Below are 17,989 nucleotides of genomic sequence, written 5' to 3'. Positions count from 1 at the left end.
CTCATACTTGCGGCCACGACCTTGTCCGGTCTCAGGTCATGTCCAGACTCAAGTCATGTCACACCGATGACTAAGTTAACTGGATAATAAAAAAAAAATTCTTGGGCACAGCGGGATTCGAGCCACCATCAATCCGCTCCGCAACCGAGCGTGCTTACGACTACGCTACTTCCTCCGAACGCATACGTTGTTCCCCTTATTTTTCAATCTCTTTCGGTTGCCCCAACCTAATATATATCTAGCCAGATTAGTTGCACGGGCAGGGACACCTTATTTTTCGTTCTTTTTGTAGTCCCACAATAATTTTTGTCTAGCGTCAGGACATTGGAAAGTGTTTGCGGAAAGCGTTGAATCGGACTGCTGCCTCCCAAACGCCCTCCAGTGTCTGCAGCATTTAAGATTCACAAACAATCGTGTACTTAATCAACATCTTAACCACACATCAGTGACACAAGCAGCAACACCGCGCTAAAGGCTTTCGCCTCACCGCACTTTAAGTCAACAATGTGCCCCCCCCCCCCCCCTTCCCCCGGAATATTTTTTGATGGGATAAGTCTGCCTGCGATGAAATAGGACTAGCGGGGATTTCTTAGTATTTCTTAGTTTAACCTGCGCTTCGGCTGCTGCGCGGACCACTGGGGATATTAGGGGATGCATCCTGGCTTTGTCTTCGGTTCCTGTCTTGTACTTACACACGGCGGCTTGTTGCGAGTGTTGGACTCGGTTATTCCTAGGAATGCCGAGAGCATTGTGCGACAGCGTTTTTCGCATGGATTTATTTCTGACGCATCTACCCCCACTTAGGACCGACTGACCCGACAATCTTTTTTGTTTTATTGGAGGGCGAAAAACGTTTCTCGATTCTTTTCTTCAGTGACCAATTCCTCTCTATACAGTTTTAGTGCGCAGCACACAGTTGTATGTGAGGAAATGTCCATGGGCCCCTTGCTGTGCCTTTCGTGAGAGTGTTTTTGTTTCTTTTCTGTTCCGCGTGCGTTCGAGCAGCTGTAACTACTCGAGGCAATATAACTATCGCAATTGTTTGTACACAGCACAGGTTGATATAAAAGAATTTTCACGTCTGTTTCAATAGCAACGCGGCCATGGCGTCATCGCAGTGAAGCCGTGAGCTCATGTCGCAAGTCGATGCCGGTGGAGTGGAGGCCACCGCTTCGTGACCTATGAAGGTTGCTCGCGAGCGAGTGAGAGCAGTGCACGCTGTCTCGCGCTTGTAGCTTCCACTGAACTCCGAACGGTTTGCGAGATCAAGTGTAGGCAATCCTGTTCACAATTCGTGTTAGTGATCAAGCAACGCTGACTAACTTAGCCAGACTGCTTCTTTGCCACCGCACTCTTTGTACAAGTGCCTTTTACGCGTTGGGCGATGCTCCATGAAACTGAAACCGCGGTCTCTTGTTTTTCTCCGCGCAGAGTTCTCCGCCCTGCTGACGGGTCGCGGCTCGTACCCCACCGTGGCCACCACGGTTGCGGCCGTCGGGTACCTGACATACATCAAGAAGGACCTGCACATAGGAGTCTACCACAACAGGTACCGCTGGCGTTAACCAACAGACGTCCGGCTGTCTTCTGCACTACTCAGTACTGTCACAAGAGAGTAGCAGACCGTCTTGTTTATTACGGAACTCGGCAAAAGTCGCTTTGTGGCTTGCACCTGCTAGATAGCTGTTGCTACAGCAGCTGTTCCAAAATGGCTGTCAAGATAAGTACGAGGGGCGTTCGTTCGCGCTGCCATGGGGTTCTTTAACGTGCTCTAACATCGCACATTACACGGGCCTCTATAATTTCGCCCCCATCTAAATTCGACCGCCGTGGCCAGGATCAAACATGCGTCCTTTGGGTCAGCAGCCGAGCGCCATAACCACTGAGATAAAGCGGTGGCGGTTAGCATGACGAGTTCTGCAACTTTGAAAGCTCTTTTCTGACTTAGGTATGCATATCTATATATTTATTTTCTTTAATTTATGATCAAAATAATGCAACGGATTTTCTTGGTGCAGACGAGCTGAACGAAGTGTCTCGGAGGTGCGCGTGCTCTGGGCTTGGGTGCTCTGTGCTCGGTGCGGGCCCTGTGCTCTTGGCCTGTGTGCTGTGCCCAGGGCGTTATTGCGTCGTTCCCGCCTTGGACCATGTAACAATATTCATAACTTTTGAAAAAAATTTCTGGCAGTCCCTCAAATTTAGCCAAGTACTTTTCTTCTTGACAAGCTATCCATAGCCTGTGTTTATTTTAATTCCGCTATTAAAAATCTATCTCTTTTGGCTACAGTGTGTGGTGTGCTGAAATAACGCAAGAAATTAAAAGTTTTGAGGTTACTAAACTAACCTCAAATCGCCAGTTTTACCGCGGTAAGGAGCGAGGTGAAGAGCCCCAGGCAACCACCCGCAGCCCTCCACCGCGGCGACTTGCTGTCTTCCTCTGGTCGCGCTCTGCCTAATCCCTTCCCTAAATGTGTTCACACCCCACTGAGACAGCTACCGCGCCTTTCTTTCCTCACGAACCTATGTTATCCTTATTATTAAATGGTCTGTACCTCGCTTGTAGACAGGCAGGCTCTCTCCGCGAACGGCACGTCGTCGGTCGACAGAACTGCAGTCTTGCTTGACAATGGCCTCCAGCGGCAGACTAGTCAATCCCGATGGCCCCGATCTAGTGGCTCGTTGGCGACACGCGCGGTAATGTCGTTACCCGTCCGGGGTTCGTTAAGCCTTACGCGGCCGCCGTTCCTTCAAATCGATGTCGGATAGCTGGGACGCTTCCTCGCAGTGTCTGTAGTTGCTCTGCCGCTCTTCCCTCTTCACGTCATGCCGTTGGGGTGCCATGTTCCAGGACGTCATTTCTTTCCCCCATCGTCGCAGTTTCTTTGGCGGCCCATGTCGTTAAGGCTGCGTCCGTGCAGTTTTTATTGCCTCTCTCCGGTCTGTGCTCCGAGATCATCTTTCCTTTTTAGCCATCCTGGACGCCCTTAGGCCTGCCTGCATCCGCAAGTATTCTTTCCCTCCTGTTCACACATCCTGTGGATATGTTGTCTTAATACTAGTGTATCTGTTTGAACAACGGCTATTTTTATCCTCATATCAGCCGCCGCAGTGCCCCAACGGCTGTGCTGCGCTCGAATTTCTAAGAAAACTACGCTGAATAAATCGCCTATATTAGATGACTAAATAAATCATGCAGTCTGTCTCGCTGTCGAGAGTAGGTGAAACCGTTGACTACACTGCTGGGCCTGTTTGGTAACATTACGAATTGGCCTCCTCCCGTTACACGTTCTTCGAGTTGGACCTGGGGGCCTCCTCCGGCTGCTTTAATTAGCAGATCTACCGTCTCCATCCGGCTGGACTCGGCGTCCCTGGCCACTTCCCGCGCCTCACGTGTCGCCACGTCGCTTCTCTATTTTACTGCGAGAGCATTATATGTCCCATTACACATAAGCCGTCTGCCGCCCTCTATGGCACCAAGTTCGGATGGTGCAGTACACCGGGGCACCATGTCACAACACAAATGGGACATAATGACTTCTAAAAGGCTCGCCATATCTGGTACGTGCTCTATTGGTACTAGAAAGCGATCGCGAGTTCGAAAATCTCGCATAGAAACGTGTGGAGTGCAAAACTTGTTTGTCCAGATGTACCTGGAAATATAGTTAGTTTCTTTCTTTTGTTTGTGAAATAAGCACAGTTTCAGCGATTTGTGTTATTTTGTTCTCGTTTTTTCTTCATTTCCCTTTCTTGCCGTCAATTTTTTATTCTTAGCCACTTCTGTACACTACACTTTTTCATGATCTGGAAACCTCAAGTTTGTTTGCCTTTTGTGATCTGGATTTTCCGTTTCTTTTGTACGCCTTTTTTGCCTTGTGGACAGCTGCGTTTTCTGCTAATTCACTGCCTGTATTTCATACATTCCGCGTTTTCCACTGTATGCCTTGTAAGGAGTACGGACCTCGTCAAGCCACCTTTGGCTTTTTGTTCGTTCCCCTAAGCATCTCAGGATGTTTGAAAAAACTGATTTGATTTGATTTCATTTGAAAACTAGCAAGCAAATGCAAAGCAGAGCCTGTTTACAGAGCCACATCCACACATACATTTCATCAGAGACAAAGAAATGATAAACCACTGGCGGAGATGTGTCGTATCTCTGTTCCGCACCGCTAGCGAGTGGTCCCTATAAATCTATGGGCATATATATACTGAGTGTCCCAACTCAATGTAAGCAGGTTTTTAAACAAAATGGAGTGTACTCAGTGAGTGATACCAGCCGAGTGCTGTTGAGGACCTTGTGGCCTATTGCGCTGTATATTCCGTCCTGGAAACATAGTAAAATAGTGGAGACTAATTACGCAACTTTTAAATATTTGCTTTGGGAAATTGTGTCAATTTTGTGCTGGCTTAGTGGTTATGGTGCTCGGCTGCTGACCCGAAAGACGCGAGTTCAATCCTGGCCGCTGCGGTCGAATTTTGATGGAAGCGAAATTCTAGAGGCCCGTGTGCTGTGCGATGTCAGTGCACGCTGAAGAACCCCAGATGGTCGAAATTTCCTGCGCCCTTCACTACGGCGTCCCTCATACTTTTAGTCGCTTTGGTACGTTAAACCCCCATAAACCATAAAAAGTGTCAATTTCGAAGTTGTAGATCGTTTTGAAAACCCCCAGACTGAAATGTTTGCAATGAGGTATCATGTTACGGGATTTCACTTAGAGTGAAAGGAATAAAGAAAAGAGAAGAACCCTCATACTAGTGATGCTAACCACGAAATATTGTGCGAAAGCTATTTTTCGCAGGTGTACAGCAACGCCACGTACCCGGAAGTGCGATTGAAAGTGTGCTTCCTTTCCTATCATGACGTGCGCGCAGTTGGAAGTTGAAAACGGCGACGTGCAATGCAAAACGCGGCAGTGTTGCAGTTTAACGCGGGGCGCGATCGCCTGCGATGGTAGGTAGCAGAGTGCTCTCGTGCAGTGGCAGCGAAGCTGATCTGTTCGCGTCGCCGTGGGTTCGAAGCCGAGTTGCGGCAATATTAATTTTATTTCTCCAGGCTGGCCAAGGTCGTCCTCACTCAAAGTTAGAAGGGTGATGATCCGAGCTAGTTAGTTCACATGAGACTCCGCAGCGCAAAATGACGGGACAATGACGGGAAGAAGCTCCTCAGCGATCGTATGGTTAAAAAAAAAAGACTGCTTCGTCGCGTTCATGCCCGGTACGTGCTCTTACGTCACGGCTGTGGTTTTGATTTCGAGGGAAGAGAAGCTTGCTGTACATTACACGGCTACTTGACGGAGACTGGGGCAACCTACATTAGCCGGTGGACGTAATTAGGGCAGCTTTTAACACATACACTGCTGATTTTACGATAAACGAACGAAAAAGCAAGGTAGTCGGGGGTTTCCAGGTTTAGTTGGAGCCTTCCCCTTCGAGTCGCGAACTATAGTTCCGTGTATTCTCTTTCAATAAATGTAAATAGTAGATGTGAATATAGTTCTTTTATCTCCGCCCAGACAAGCTATAGTGTCCTCTTCCTTGTTCTGGCTCATAATTGCATACTGTCATATGTGCCGTTCACATGGACCCTTATGTCCCCGTCAAATTGTCTATAAAGTGGATCGTTCATAGAAATGAATATCCGGCAAAAACAAGCCCAGTTTATTACGCAGAGAAGTTGGCGATGAGAGTTTGCTTCCGTGCATACCGAGGAGAGCATTATTATACAATGAACACAGCTGAGCTGCGTCAAGGGCGTTCTGTCGGTCACCATTGTCGCGAGGAAACTGAAGCGTCGTCTGTGGAGACACAGTAGCCATGGCAGCATTCTTCGATGACTATATTTATTCCAAGCCTTTTTTTTTTTGTTCATAAGTGCAGGAAATCCGCGAATTGAAGGTCTTCCCGCAGCACACGCCACTTCGTTGTCACCTGTACTCGTCGACCTCGCGTTTCATAGAAGTATTCATGGTAATTCTTCCGAACTTCATGCTGGCCATTGTAAGGCTTCCGACTGGCTTCGTATCGTCCTTACTAGACAGTTATGCAAAGGATTTTCTACATATTCGTGAGCAGGCCGCTTCGCTTGGTTGAGATGCACGATGCTCTGCCCGTTCAGAAAGAGTGGTAGCTAGTGCACTGACTCCTACTGGAACAGCCTGAGGTAAGCTTACATTATTGCAAATAAATGAAAAACAAAGATGCGTGGCTTTGCCAACGCGAGTGGTTGCGTTCCTTTTTCCTCCTAGGAATTCCGCAGGCCATTTTTAGCTTCGGTGGTGCCAGAGGACCACCCTCTGGAGTGTTTGCGCCCTGTTCCTTTCCGGTGCCCACCCACCTCCGTGCTCGCGGCGACCTTGGCCGGGCACTAACAGGCGCTGAGTTTACGCAGCCGCGAGCTCAGTGCCGCGAGAGCATCGCCGCGCGCATTCGTACCGTCTTGCTGACTTCAAAAGTGTGCCATCGGCGTTCTCAGCGCAAGGACCGAGCCCATCAGCCTGTCGTGTGGGGATGGCTTCGCCATTGCAGTAAATTTCGTGCCTGGACACGTCGAGCTCTGGAATGCGCTGTACGCCGTTTTAGAAGGCCATGCGACGACGTAACAGCTTGCTACCTTTGAATACCCGCGCCTTGTACATTCTTGCCCGCCCTCCGCTTGTTATGGCGGTGACTGGAGAGCAGAACACTGGCGCGGCAACCCACAAGGAGGCGCTGCAGTTATCGGCAGGTCAGGCCTCCTTGACGAGCCACTGAAAGTTGCATGCAGAGCCGGTTGGCAGCGAGGTGCTTTGAGGGCTCCGGTTCCGTGGACAGCGCGGGTAACCCGAGCCGCTCAGGCAGCCCTGCCGCGCTGTTGATACTTAGGACTTGGAGGCACTGTCTCGCTTTTCGAATAAATGACGATATTCGGAGTGGTTCTCCCGAGGTCTGCATATAGTAGAGTGCAAATGCACTGTCGAGTCTCCTGCCTAGCCGCAGGGAAATCAACTGTAGGTGCTCATTCTCTCCTTTTTTTTTTCTCGCCTATGGCATGACTTAGGTTGGCGAGCTGCTCTGCACAGGATAGGCCACCACACACTTTTCTTCAGGCATTTCGCAGAGGATTCAGATGCTAGATGCTTTCCAGGGGAGCGAGAGATTTGGTTCAGGCGGACTTTGACAGGCGAGCCGACGTAAACGACGCGCGTTTCAAACTATGCGGCACTGTGGCCTACCTGTTTTCACAAGGGTAATCTTAAAAAACTGGGCATTCGTGTGAATAATAACAAATATTAACAGCCGTGTTTTTAGGAACCTAAAATAGAGCCCTGAGGAACGCCTTGGTTTGACAATCTTCGACCAATATTGATCATTTGTTGGCGATCTTGCAAATAGCTTTTCAGCAGTCGCGCCACGGGACCTGTAATTGCATAAAATTCGAGTTTTTTCAGCAATATGGAGTGATTAACAGTACCTCTTGCTGGACTAGTTGGTGTAACATTGTGTAACAAAAGTAAGAAGAGCGCTAATTTTTGCACAAACCACACAGAAAGACCAGACAGGACAGACACAAAAGCTTTTGTGAAATCTAAAAAGACAGAGCCAACAAATTTGTCGTTATCTACCTTGCGTGATAAAATCAGTCAAAGAGATCAGAGCTAAGTTAGTCGACCTGCCAGACCGAAAGCCAAATTGATGGGGGGAAATTATCTTAAATTTATCTAGGTAATTGTTTAAGCGTTGAACTATCAATTTCTCAATTATCTTACTGAGAGAAGATAAAATAGATATGGGTCGATAGTTAGAAATTAATCGTCTGTCTCCTTTCTTGAACACTGGGATTACCTTAGCTGTTTTGAGGCAAGCAGAAAAAATAAATGTCTTTAGGATGAGGTTAATAACACAACAAAGTGGTGCAGAAAGCAGATTGGCTACAAGTTTAAGGTGGCGGGAGGATATCTTATCTAATCTAGGGCTAGTGTTCTTGAGGCCAGTAATCAGCAGTTCGATTTCACGGGGGGAAACAGGAAAAAGAAAAAAAGATTGTTTAGAGCGCTTTATGTTTATTTCGGAACTAAGTGGACGACTATTATGAGGCGCAGAAAGGAAGTCACTAAAGGCATTCGCAATGTCGTATGGCTCAGTGTAGACTGTACCACTGAAATTATTTTTAGTATGGCGGCTGTTTGCGCTTGGTAATCTGAGGAAGTCACTCAAAAGTTCCCACAGCTTTTTCGTGTTATTATCATATTTATGTATTTCTTGCTCATAGTAGGATTTTCTCGCATGTTTCAGTAGGTTATTCAGGACAGTAGCGTAGTTTTTGTAGCGTGCAGCTAAAGAAACATTAAAAGGCTGCTTCTTAGTTTCTTGTATAAATTTTCTTTGCGTCGCATACAGCTTAATAAACTGTCAGTCAGTCATGGATTGTGGGAAAGTTTATAATTCTTTCTACATTTTACTGATGTACTTTCAGATACCCAGATGGAAAAAAAGGCGGCCAAAACATTCCATTGCTCGCTCCGGATTGCTTGATGTAAAGCACGGAGGCTAGTCTGTATTACTGATAGCACTAACAAATTCTTCGCTATTAAACCTGAAAGTGTAGAAAACTGAACGCGAGGGACGGGAAACTTCCCAGTGCGTAATGAAAGTTGGAAAATAATCCGTTACGTTGAGTTCAGTGACCCCTGAGTAGGGTGAGGGCGAAATATTTGTAAGAACATTGTCGATTAACCAGGAAGATCCACTGGGGGTACATCTGGTTGTAGCATTTATGATACATTCGTACCGGAAACCACTTAAACAGTCAATATAGGAAACAACATAAGAGTTTTCCATATCTAAAAGGTTAATATTAATGTCTCCAAGAATTATAACATTCTTGTTTTCGAAAGATAGTTTATTTAATGTGGCATCTAGCGCTAACAGCAACTCGGCGATTGATGATGAAGGGGAACGATAGATGCAGCCGAGTACTAACTTACGACAGTCAGCGGAAAATAGTGAATGATTGGTTTCAATCCAAACTGATTCGCATTGCGTTGCATTCAGAGCGAGGTCTGATCTACGTTGGTATGAAATTTATGGGGAAACAAAGATTGGAGCACTCCCATGGCTGCTGGATGGGCGATTGCAGTATTATGGTATATAAGACGTAAAGCTAAATAGGTTGCCGTCAGAATTGGAGAGCCAAGTTTCAGAAATGCAAATGAAAGAAAACGAGTGCTGAAGTAAAGTAATAAAATTATCGATAGATTCACGGTTTTTCCTGAGGCTGCGTGCGTTGAAATGAATAAGAGAATGAGTAGTGCTTGCAAAGATATGTTGAAGCTTATCAGGAGATAGTGGAATGCTCAAGGGGGATTCAGCTGAGACAGAAGCCATGATGTGGCAAAACTAGGTAGAGACCTAAAGGTTTGTTTCCGAGCTACTGCGGAAGACCTGAAGGTCTATTTCCGAGCTTATGCGGAAGACCATGCTTTCGTCAGTCTTACGCGCAAGAATGCGACAGTTGTCAGTCCAGAGATGCTTACAATTCATTTACTTCTTGAACAGCTTAGCCCTCTCAAACAGTTTCTTGTTGTCAAATGTGAGGTGCTCATTCACAAATATTGAGTGAGATGAAGTTACATGGAAGCCAATTTGGTCCGTTGTCGGGTGAGCTTTACGTGCCTTGCGCACAAATTCGTTTTTCTTTTCGCGACACACAAAGCGAGCAATGATTGTTTTTTTTTCATTTTTGTTTTTAGTGGCTACTCGATGGACTATGTCAAAGTCAGGAGTGTCGATAGGACACTCAAAGACATTACCAATGCTCTCCAAACTTTTTTAACATCCTCGCCTTTGGTCACAGGAACTCCCTTTGTTTCCACATTGTTGATCCTTGTATCACTGTTGAGCCTTGTATGCAAGAACAAAGCCGCTTGCTAAAAAAAATTTCTGGTGGTTTAGCTCTGGTTAGACCTGGTCGAAAGCGAAAAGCTGCATCTCCCTGGCTACGTTGGTGGTCGAGCGACTGGCGGTTTCCATAGATAGTCATACTAACACACACACAGTAGTCGGTATTTTTTTGTTTGTTAAATATCTTGTTTTCTTCTAAAAGATAGAAACTTCGCGACCATTGATTCTCAGCGCGCGGCTACGGCGGGATGTTCATCTTCCCCCGTCGGCCCATGCGTCTGGCAGTGAGCGCGCACACACACGCGCTTATAAACCCCACGACTTCCTGGTCCTCCTGTTTATATGAGGTCAGCTGCAGCAGCGACACCAGCGGCTATTACACCAACTATCTCGACTTCGACCTTTGACCTTGACCTTATGGACACCTTGATGTCGAACATGACTACCACCATTTATGCTCATGGTTAGACCTCTAGCTACATTCAAGGTCAAACTTGCGGTCCCGCTGACGGCTATAAAAGCTGCCGTACTGAAGATTTTCGCTTCAAAACATGTAAATGAATACGAGTCGTTTCTATCGCGCCTTAACGACTATTATTCCTGTCGCGTGCGTCTTGTAAAATTCGTATGTTTGCTCATGATTGTGTTTTTTATCAAACCTCTAATAACTCGTGTGGTCAATTATCCCTCCAAAACGGCCTTAACGAAATTCAGGATTAGTAGCTGTAAACCGTTCGAGCTCTCATGCAGAATACCGGTTTTTCTTCTTCCATATACATTGGGTAGTGTATACTGTCGGGTGCAAAAGTGGTATGCAACAGTCGAGGTTGCATGGCTCGCTGCTTTTGTATCGCCTTTCGGCATTTCGGCAAAACTGGAGCACCACGCATCGAAACGAGCTAAATGACATTCCTCTGGATCAAAACGGTCACCTTCTGTCACAGTAACTAATAGACACCTTTTAAATGCTATAACTAGTTGTTACCAAGCTTATCATATTATTTTAGCTTGTTTCACTCACAGGATTCATGGTGGATAGGTTTTTTAATTGCCTACTTAAATTTCAGTTCTATTGATTTTTATTTTCTGAGGTCCGGCGTTAGACCTCAACCTTACAATATGAGGTTGAGGTGAGTTTCAGTGAGGTCACTAGTGGCCTCAGCAAAAATGAGGTGAGGGTGTCTGAGGAGATCTAAACCTCAAGTGGCGAGGTTGAGGTTGAGTGAGGTCACCGAATTTTTTTTTTTTTTTGAAGTTGAGGTGAGGCCGAAATATTTGAGGTCAAATGCCCACCTCTGCCGACAGCGCGCTCCCTCACTAAAGCAGGATTTGGCCACCCTAATGTAGTACTTGGCCACAACCTTCTGTGAATAGATCACTCAACCCTCGGCCCTCAGTACCCAGCGGCTGCGAAGCAACTGACCAGTGTGGCGGTCAGGCCTGCGACGCAGCGGAGGGTGCTAAGAATCTCTGGCCGCGGGTAGGCCGGCATTAGAAACTAAACCTGGCAACGTTTAAAGCTCGAACCTTATTCAGTGCGGCTAGCTTAGCAGTGTTGTTCGAGGAACTAGCGGGCGTTAAATGGGATGTCATAGGGCTTAGTGTCTTGTCCTTTTTTCTTCGGTGGTTGCATGCTTTAGCGCTGCTATTTTTCTTAGATTCAAAAAGGGCTTAGTGCGATTAGGGCAGATCAGGAGATGCAGTACTATGGGGCAGGTACATACTGTGCTGTCGTGGATTAGCGGGCAGATGAGACAGGTGTACAGCAGGTGGACAACAGAGGCAGATGGACAGATGTACAAGCCCTTGCTCATGTTACGTTGAATCCACTTCCGAGTGCAGCGATACAAACATAGTGGTGCCTTGCGGAAGAGACTTCAACTGAGCAAGAGGTGAAATGCAGGAGGTAAGACAGTTACTTTGAAACCAAGCGAAACAGCTGCACATTTAAGCGCTGGGTGGATAGCATGTTCTCGCTATTCCTCCGTGTCTTTTACTCCTCAATGCGCCAGCATATTGCTGATGGTCACTGATCGCTATCGGTACACACTTTTGAGAGAGCCCGTCGCCGTTCACGAGCCTTGTTGTTGTTAGCCTATCAAAAGACGAGCCTTGATTCAACGCTTCTTTTGCAAGTCGTCTTTGTCTTCCTCCTTCCTTAAACTGAGCTGATTTCTGCTGCTGCGACCCTCCCGGTGTCTTTGTACTTTTGGTTTTTTAGCGAGTCCTTCTTCTCTCGATGCTTCGCAGTCCTGATCCCGTCACCAGCATCCTGATCACCAACGAGGAGGGCTACATCGTACAGGAGCACGAAGTAGCCAACAAGAACACCTTCTCTGCCGACAGCGGTGGTGGCAACAGCCAGGTTTGTTTGTGCACATTTTTCCTTTTATTTATTAGCCATTGTTTGTCTGTTTTATTGACAGAGTGTGAGAAGGCTGGTGACACCTAGGCAAGTTATCGTCACCTGCGCACAAGTGGCGCTCAGAAAGGCGGCAGCATATCTAACCTCTGCTCGTCACTTCTGGGCTCTTTCATGCTATTTCCTTTTCTTCTCGACACTACAGAGCGCGTAGCGGTGTTGTTGGAGGCACAGATTTCCTTCCTGCGCACACACTGTGCAGTCCGCGACGCGACAGCGCTCGCTACAGCGGGCGCACACTGTCTTCCCCGCGCGTCCTTTTTTTCACTCTTCTCTGCTCAGCCCGCCGTGGTGGCTCAGTGGTTAGGGCGCTCGACTACTGATCCGGAGTTCCCGGGCTCGAGCCCGACCGCGGCGGCTGCGCTTTTATGGAGGCAAAACGCTAAGGTGCCCGTGTTCTGTGCGATGTCAGTACACGTTAAAGATCCCCAGGTGGTCGAAATTATTCCGGAGCCCTCCATTACGGCACCTCTCTCTTCCTTTCTTCTTTCACTCCCTCCTTATCTCTTCCCTTACAGCGCTGTTCAGGTGTCCAACGATATATGAGACAGATACTGCACCGTTTCCTTTACCCAAAAACCAATTATTATTATTATTATTATTATTATTATTATTATTATTATTATTATTATTATTATTATTATTATTATTATTATTATTATTATTATTATGCTCAGCCTGACGATGAGTAAGTGTTGAGGCCTGAGTTGAGGAAAGAATGCTGCATGCGTTGCTCGGCTCCGTCCCCTGCTTGTGCCGCGAGAGACGACGGAGAGAAGATCGAAAAGGAGTAATAATTTCATCTCGAAGGCCCATTTTTTTTTATAACTTATGGTATGTTCCAATCTGCGATCCAGAGCACATTTTCTTGCTGTGCGAACCTAAAAGCTTGTTTCAATGGCTGATTTTGATTCATATCCTGAGTTTCTATTGGATGTCCCAACCAGAGTTGGACAACCTCATGAGGTTTCTACCTCATGAGGTTGACCTCAACCTCACGTATTGAGTTGACGTAGTGAGGTGAGGTTAAATTAAGGTCGGCGACGGCTCGAAATTTTTTTAGTGAGGTCAGCAAATCGGACCTCAACGTCACGTGTGAGTTTGAGGTAGAATGAGGTCGTCATTCAGTGAGGTCGAAATTTTGAGGTCGAGACTTTTTGCAGTTGCCGCGGCTTAATACAACGAGCGCTCCTTTCGAAGCGGAGTTGGAGCGCACCGCCGCTGTGTTTATTGAGTAACACTTGATGTTCGATTTTCCTTTGTTTGGTTACGGACATCCCACGCGCCCGACCTGTACATTAGAAAATAGAACACTGACATATAATATATCTCTCCCCCTGTCCTTTCTGGCTGTCCCCTCACCTCTTTCATTTCATTTCTCCAGTATGCCTGCTATCCTGATATTTCCGCTGCCCCAGCTCATGTGCTACCCGTAGCGATGTCAGTTGCCGGGGCTAGCAATAATCTTCTCCTTCCTTTTATTATTATTTTAATAAACCGATACTACTACTACTACTACTACCACGACCGGATGCCGCAGCCCGCTCATAGCTTTCGGCGCGCGACCGTAATGTCCGTTCGGCCCGAGCCTAGCGGAGGACGCTCCCGTCTGGTCTTCCTGCACCGAGTGCTACTGTCATGGCATACAGGCACCCCTTCCCACCCCATTTCCCCTTTGGCGTAGCAGCCGTAGCTTCCTGCCATCGGCTCAAACACCAGGAAGCGCGCACAGCCCGTAACTCACGATGATCCGCGGTATCTTTGTCTGATGCCGCCAACAAATAAGTTCATTCCAACAAGTGCCGCTCCGGTGGCTGGGTGGTTACGGCGCTCGGCTGCTGGCCCGAAAGACGCGGATTCGATCCCGGCCGCGGCGGTCGAATTTCGATGGAGGCGAAATTCTAGAGGCCCGTGTACTGTGCGATCTCAGTGCACGTTAAGGAACCCCAGGTGGTCGAACTTTTCCGGAGCCCTCCACTGCGGTGTCCCTCAGAGCCTCAGCCGCTTTTGGTCGTTAAAACGCGTGAACCAAACCCTCACCGAGTTCGCCTCGTGGCCCGCAGGTGTGCGCCGTGTGGAGCAAGGTGCCCAAGGTGTACCGGCGGCTGCTGCAGAAGGAGAAGCTGCACATGGCTCTGGTCACCGTAGCGCACCCCAACGGACTGGTCGCCGGCAGAATCACGCAGGCCACCAGGCTGGAACCCGGTGCGTGGGCGTTTTCATAGGCATGCATCTGTATACGCGGAAATCGCTGGGATTTAATGGCGCTCTTTACAGCAATTGCTTAACGGAATTTTTATTTATTTATTCATTTAAGAGTACTGTAGCCCTCACGTTTCAGGAATAGAGCTGTCAAAAAAGAAACATGAATTTCAGGCAGCGACGATACACAAAGTATGGCGGAATTACAAACGCAGACAGAGCAACTAATCACAAAAAGGTGTGAAAGCAGTGATGGAGACAACTGAGTCATGGTTTAGTCTTCGCTCTTTTCTCTGTAAATACAAAAAGGGCCGCCACAGTCTCGAAGACGTTTAAGTAACGAAGTAACGATCGTTAGCTCTTTGGTTTACTAGACGTAGAATGCGAAGCAGAACGTGCCCGTTGTCGAGTTACACCCCCTCAAAATACATCCCATACGGAATTTGCTTTGTTTGGGGGGGGGGGGGGTAAAAGTGGGCCTAGAATTAGTAATTGCATGTATAGAATGTTTACCTACTATTTAATCGTGGTTTTATTTATATACTACAACTCATTGCGTTTTATTCGCCTACCAAAATTCGGTGCACAACTGTATCCGGATGGGTGCCCCTTGTTGTCGGAGTATATATAGCGGGACGAATACACATATTGTATACACATGTTGTAGCGAAGAGAAAGTCGAAGCGCGATCGCCGCGTGCCGACGACAACGCTGCTGCTGGCGGACCTGCCTGTTTTTGTGCTCCTGCCATCACCTGTGCTCGCCGCCGGCCTCTACGTCAAGCAAGCCGTGACATTTGGTGGAGGTGCTGGATGCCGTATCTCATGCAGCACTCCCCGCCTCACGCTCCGAGCCCGGTATCAAGTCCTGGCCGTCAGGTTTTCTTGGAGCCCTCGGGAGAAACAGAGACTCGCGTTAGCCGACGTCAGCAAGGCAGAGCGCCGGAATTCGGACTCTTGCCCGAGAGATCGAGGACATGTAGCACCAACGCCACCATGCCGTCCCAGTCACAACAAACCGACCCCGCGATTGCGCCGAGTGTCCTCTACGTGCCTGTCACCCCAAGATCTGTCTCCCCATTCCGTGGCGATGGCCTTGATATTGTTGAAGGCTGGGTCCCGCACTATGAGCGGGTAGCTCGACATAATCGGTGGACACCCGACCAATGTCTGCAGAACCTGTACTCTCCTTAGATGCCACAGCGAAATACTGGTTCGAAAACCACGTAGCGTCGCTAGCATCATGGGAGACGTGCAAGAGCGAACTGGTACGCACATTCACAAACCAATACCGGCGACAGCATGCTGAAGATCTGCTCCACGCTCGTATCCAGGCTCCCACCGAGAGTGTGAGAACTTTCGTCGAGGACGTACTACGTCTGAGTGCCCACGCTGACCCTCGAGCTTCTGAAGAGAACAAGGTGCGGGCGGGCCTTGATGAGGGGTGTCCGGAATGACATCCTTGGAGGCCTCATCCACAATCCTCCTACCACAGTAGCCGAATTCGTCGCTGAAGCTACCACCATCGAGCATGCATTGGCGACAAGAACCAGTCACTTTCAGCGACTGGGCGCCCTTCCTGTCGTCTCAAGTCTTGCTTCGTCTGGCCTGAGCGGTGTTGGCCTCGCCGATATTCGCGAAATTATCCGCGACATCGTCCGAGAGGAGCTGAAAAGGCTGTTCCCAGCTCCTGACCAACCTGCATCTGTCTCCATCGCGACCGCTGTTCGGGATGAACTGCGACACGCGCTGGCGCCCGAAGATGTACCCATTGTAGCTGCAGCCGACCAACCATCTCTGATCTACGCCGCCGCCGTCCGTCGTCCGCCTCCCATCCGTCGTCAGTACCAGAACACTGCCGATTCCGGCTCTCGACGCCAGGAGTTCGTGCCGCCGTCTGATGCACGCCTGGAACCGCTTGGCTGCATGAAAACCGACATCTGGAGGATTGCAGACTGGACGCCGCTGTGTTTCCACTGCGGTGAGCCTGACCACATGTACCGCTACTGTCCGTACCGCGAATTCGGCCTTCGAGGTTTCAGCCGGGATGATACGCGCCTCCGCCACGGTGAACAGCCTCGCGAGATACAGGGCTGCCTTCGACACTCTCCATCGCCAGTGTCAGCTCCACCTCGCACCTCCCGGTCGCTGCCCCCTTGCCGCCCATCACCCCCTTCTCGCGGATCTCGCCGTGAGAGCCTTTCGCCACTTCGGGAAAACTAAGTACGGCGACGCCTGGAGGTAGCGTTGCCGGTGTTGCACGCAGTAAAGAACCTCCGCCTTAGTTGGAATGTCCCAGCTCGACCGCTGGCACCCTTGAAAGCGAAGACTGGTTTGCGGCCTCTAGCAATGTAAACGTTTTAATCGACGGTCGTGACGTAACGGCGCTTGTCGACACCGGTGCCGATTACTCGGTCTTCCGCGGCAACTTCTCTCGGCGTCTTCGCAAGGTTACCACCCAGTGGAACGGCCCGCCCATACGTACCGCGGGAGGTCACCTCGTAAACCCTGTTGGCAAGTGCACTGCCCGCGTAGAGATTCACGGTGAGACGTGCCGCGCCATATTCGTGATCTTAGAGAATTGCTCCAAGGATGTAATTCTTGACATGGACTTTCTCCGTGAGTATGGCGCTGTAATCAACGTAGGGAGGAACAAGTTGACCCTCCACGCACGTTCTTCATCGCCAATACTTCCTCGGGCATCCCGCGCTGCGATGAAAGTTGATGCCGACCATGTTCACTTGCCGCCGTTGTCGACAGTTTTCCTGCCGGTCCGAGCCGATACAACCGCATGTGGCGAAGGCGTTCTCGGGGGAAGTGTCCAGATGCTACTTACGCGGGGCATTGGTGTAGCGCGAGGGATCGCAATGTTCAACGTGGGCGTGCCAACATTTTAGTGACCAACTTCAGGAACGAGCCGCAGCACCTGATCAAAGCGGTAGTCATAGCCCCACTGGACGAACTTAGCGACGTTCGCGAAGCTGGTGCGCTGCCTGAGGAGGCCCCGCCCAGGTCATGTGACCCTACAACGTTGCCCCTGGATATCGATCCCAAGCTTGAGCCTTCCCACACACGCGAACTGCTCTCTATTTTGAATCGGTACCACAACTGTTTCGCGACGACATCCTGACTTCGCCAGACGCCCGTCGCCAAGCATAGAATTATTGTCGATACCACGACGCTCCCGATTCGCCAACCGCCGTACCGCGTTTCCTTGAAGAAGAGGGAAACCATACAAGAGCAAGTGCTCGAAATGATTAACGACGACGTCATCCAGCCATCCAACAGTCCGTGGGCCGCCCCTGTAGTACTGGTCAAGAAAAAAGATGGTACCCTTCGATTTTGTGTCGACTACAGGCGACTCAATAAGGTGATCAAGAAGGACGTGTTTCCACTACCTCGCATCGACGACACTCTCGACCGTCGTTCCCGCTGTTTTTCGTCCATCGACTTAAAGAGTGGGTACTGGCAGATTGAAGTGGATGAGCGC

The 17,989-nt window shown here is 48.9% G+C and overlaps 1 protein-coding gene across 2 annotated transcripts in view; it reads left to right on the top strand.

Moving 5' to 3' along the window:
* LOC144120427 (dorsal-ventral patterning protein Sog-like) overlaps positions 1 to 17,989 on the top strand; it is a 287,843-nt gene that overhangs the window by 154,432 nt on the left and 115,422 nt on the right. For both annotated transcript variants that reach the window (XM_077652796.1, XM_077652797.1), the window contains 3 exons: positions 1,432 to 1,549; positions 12,127 to 12,241; positions 14,362 to 14,503. In XM_077652796.1, coding sequence (XP_077508922.1) covers positions 1,432 to 1,549; positions 12,127 to 12,241; positions 14,362 to 14,503 — 375 coding nt within the window. The remainder of the gene's footprint in view (positions 1 to 1,431; positions 1,550 to 12,126; positions 12,242 to 14,361; positions 14,504 to 17,989) is intronic.

The sequence above is a fragment of the Amblyomma americanum genome, chromosome 2 (assembly GCF_052857255.1).
Source record: "Amblyomma americanum isolate KBUSLIRL-KWMA chromosome 2, ASM5285725v1, whole genome shotgun sequence".
NCBI classification, from domain to species: Eukaryota; Metazoa; Arthropoda; class Arachnida; order Ixodida; family Ixodidae; genus Amblyomma; species Amblyomma americanum.
This window is presented reverse-complemented; position numbering and strand designations above follow the sequence as displayed.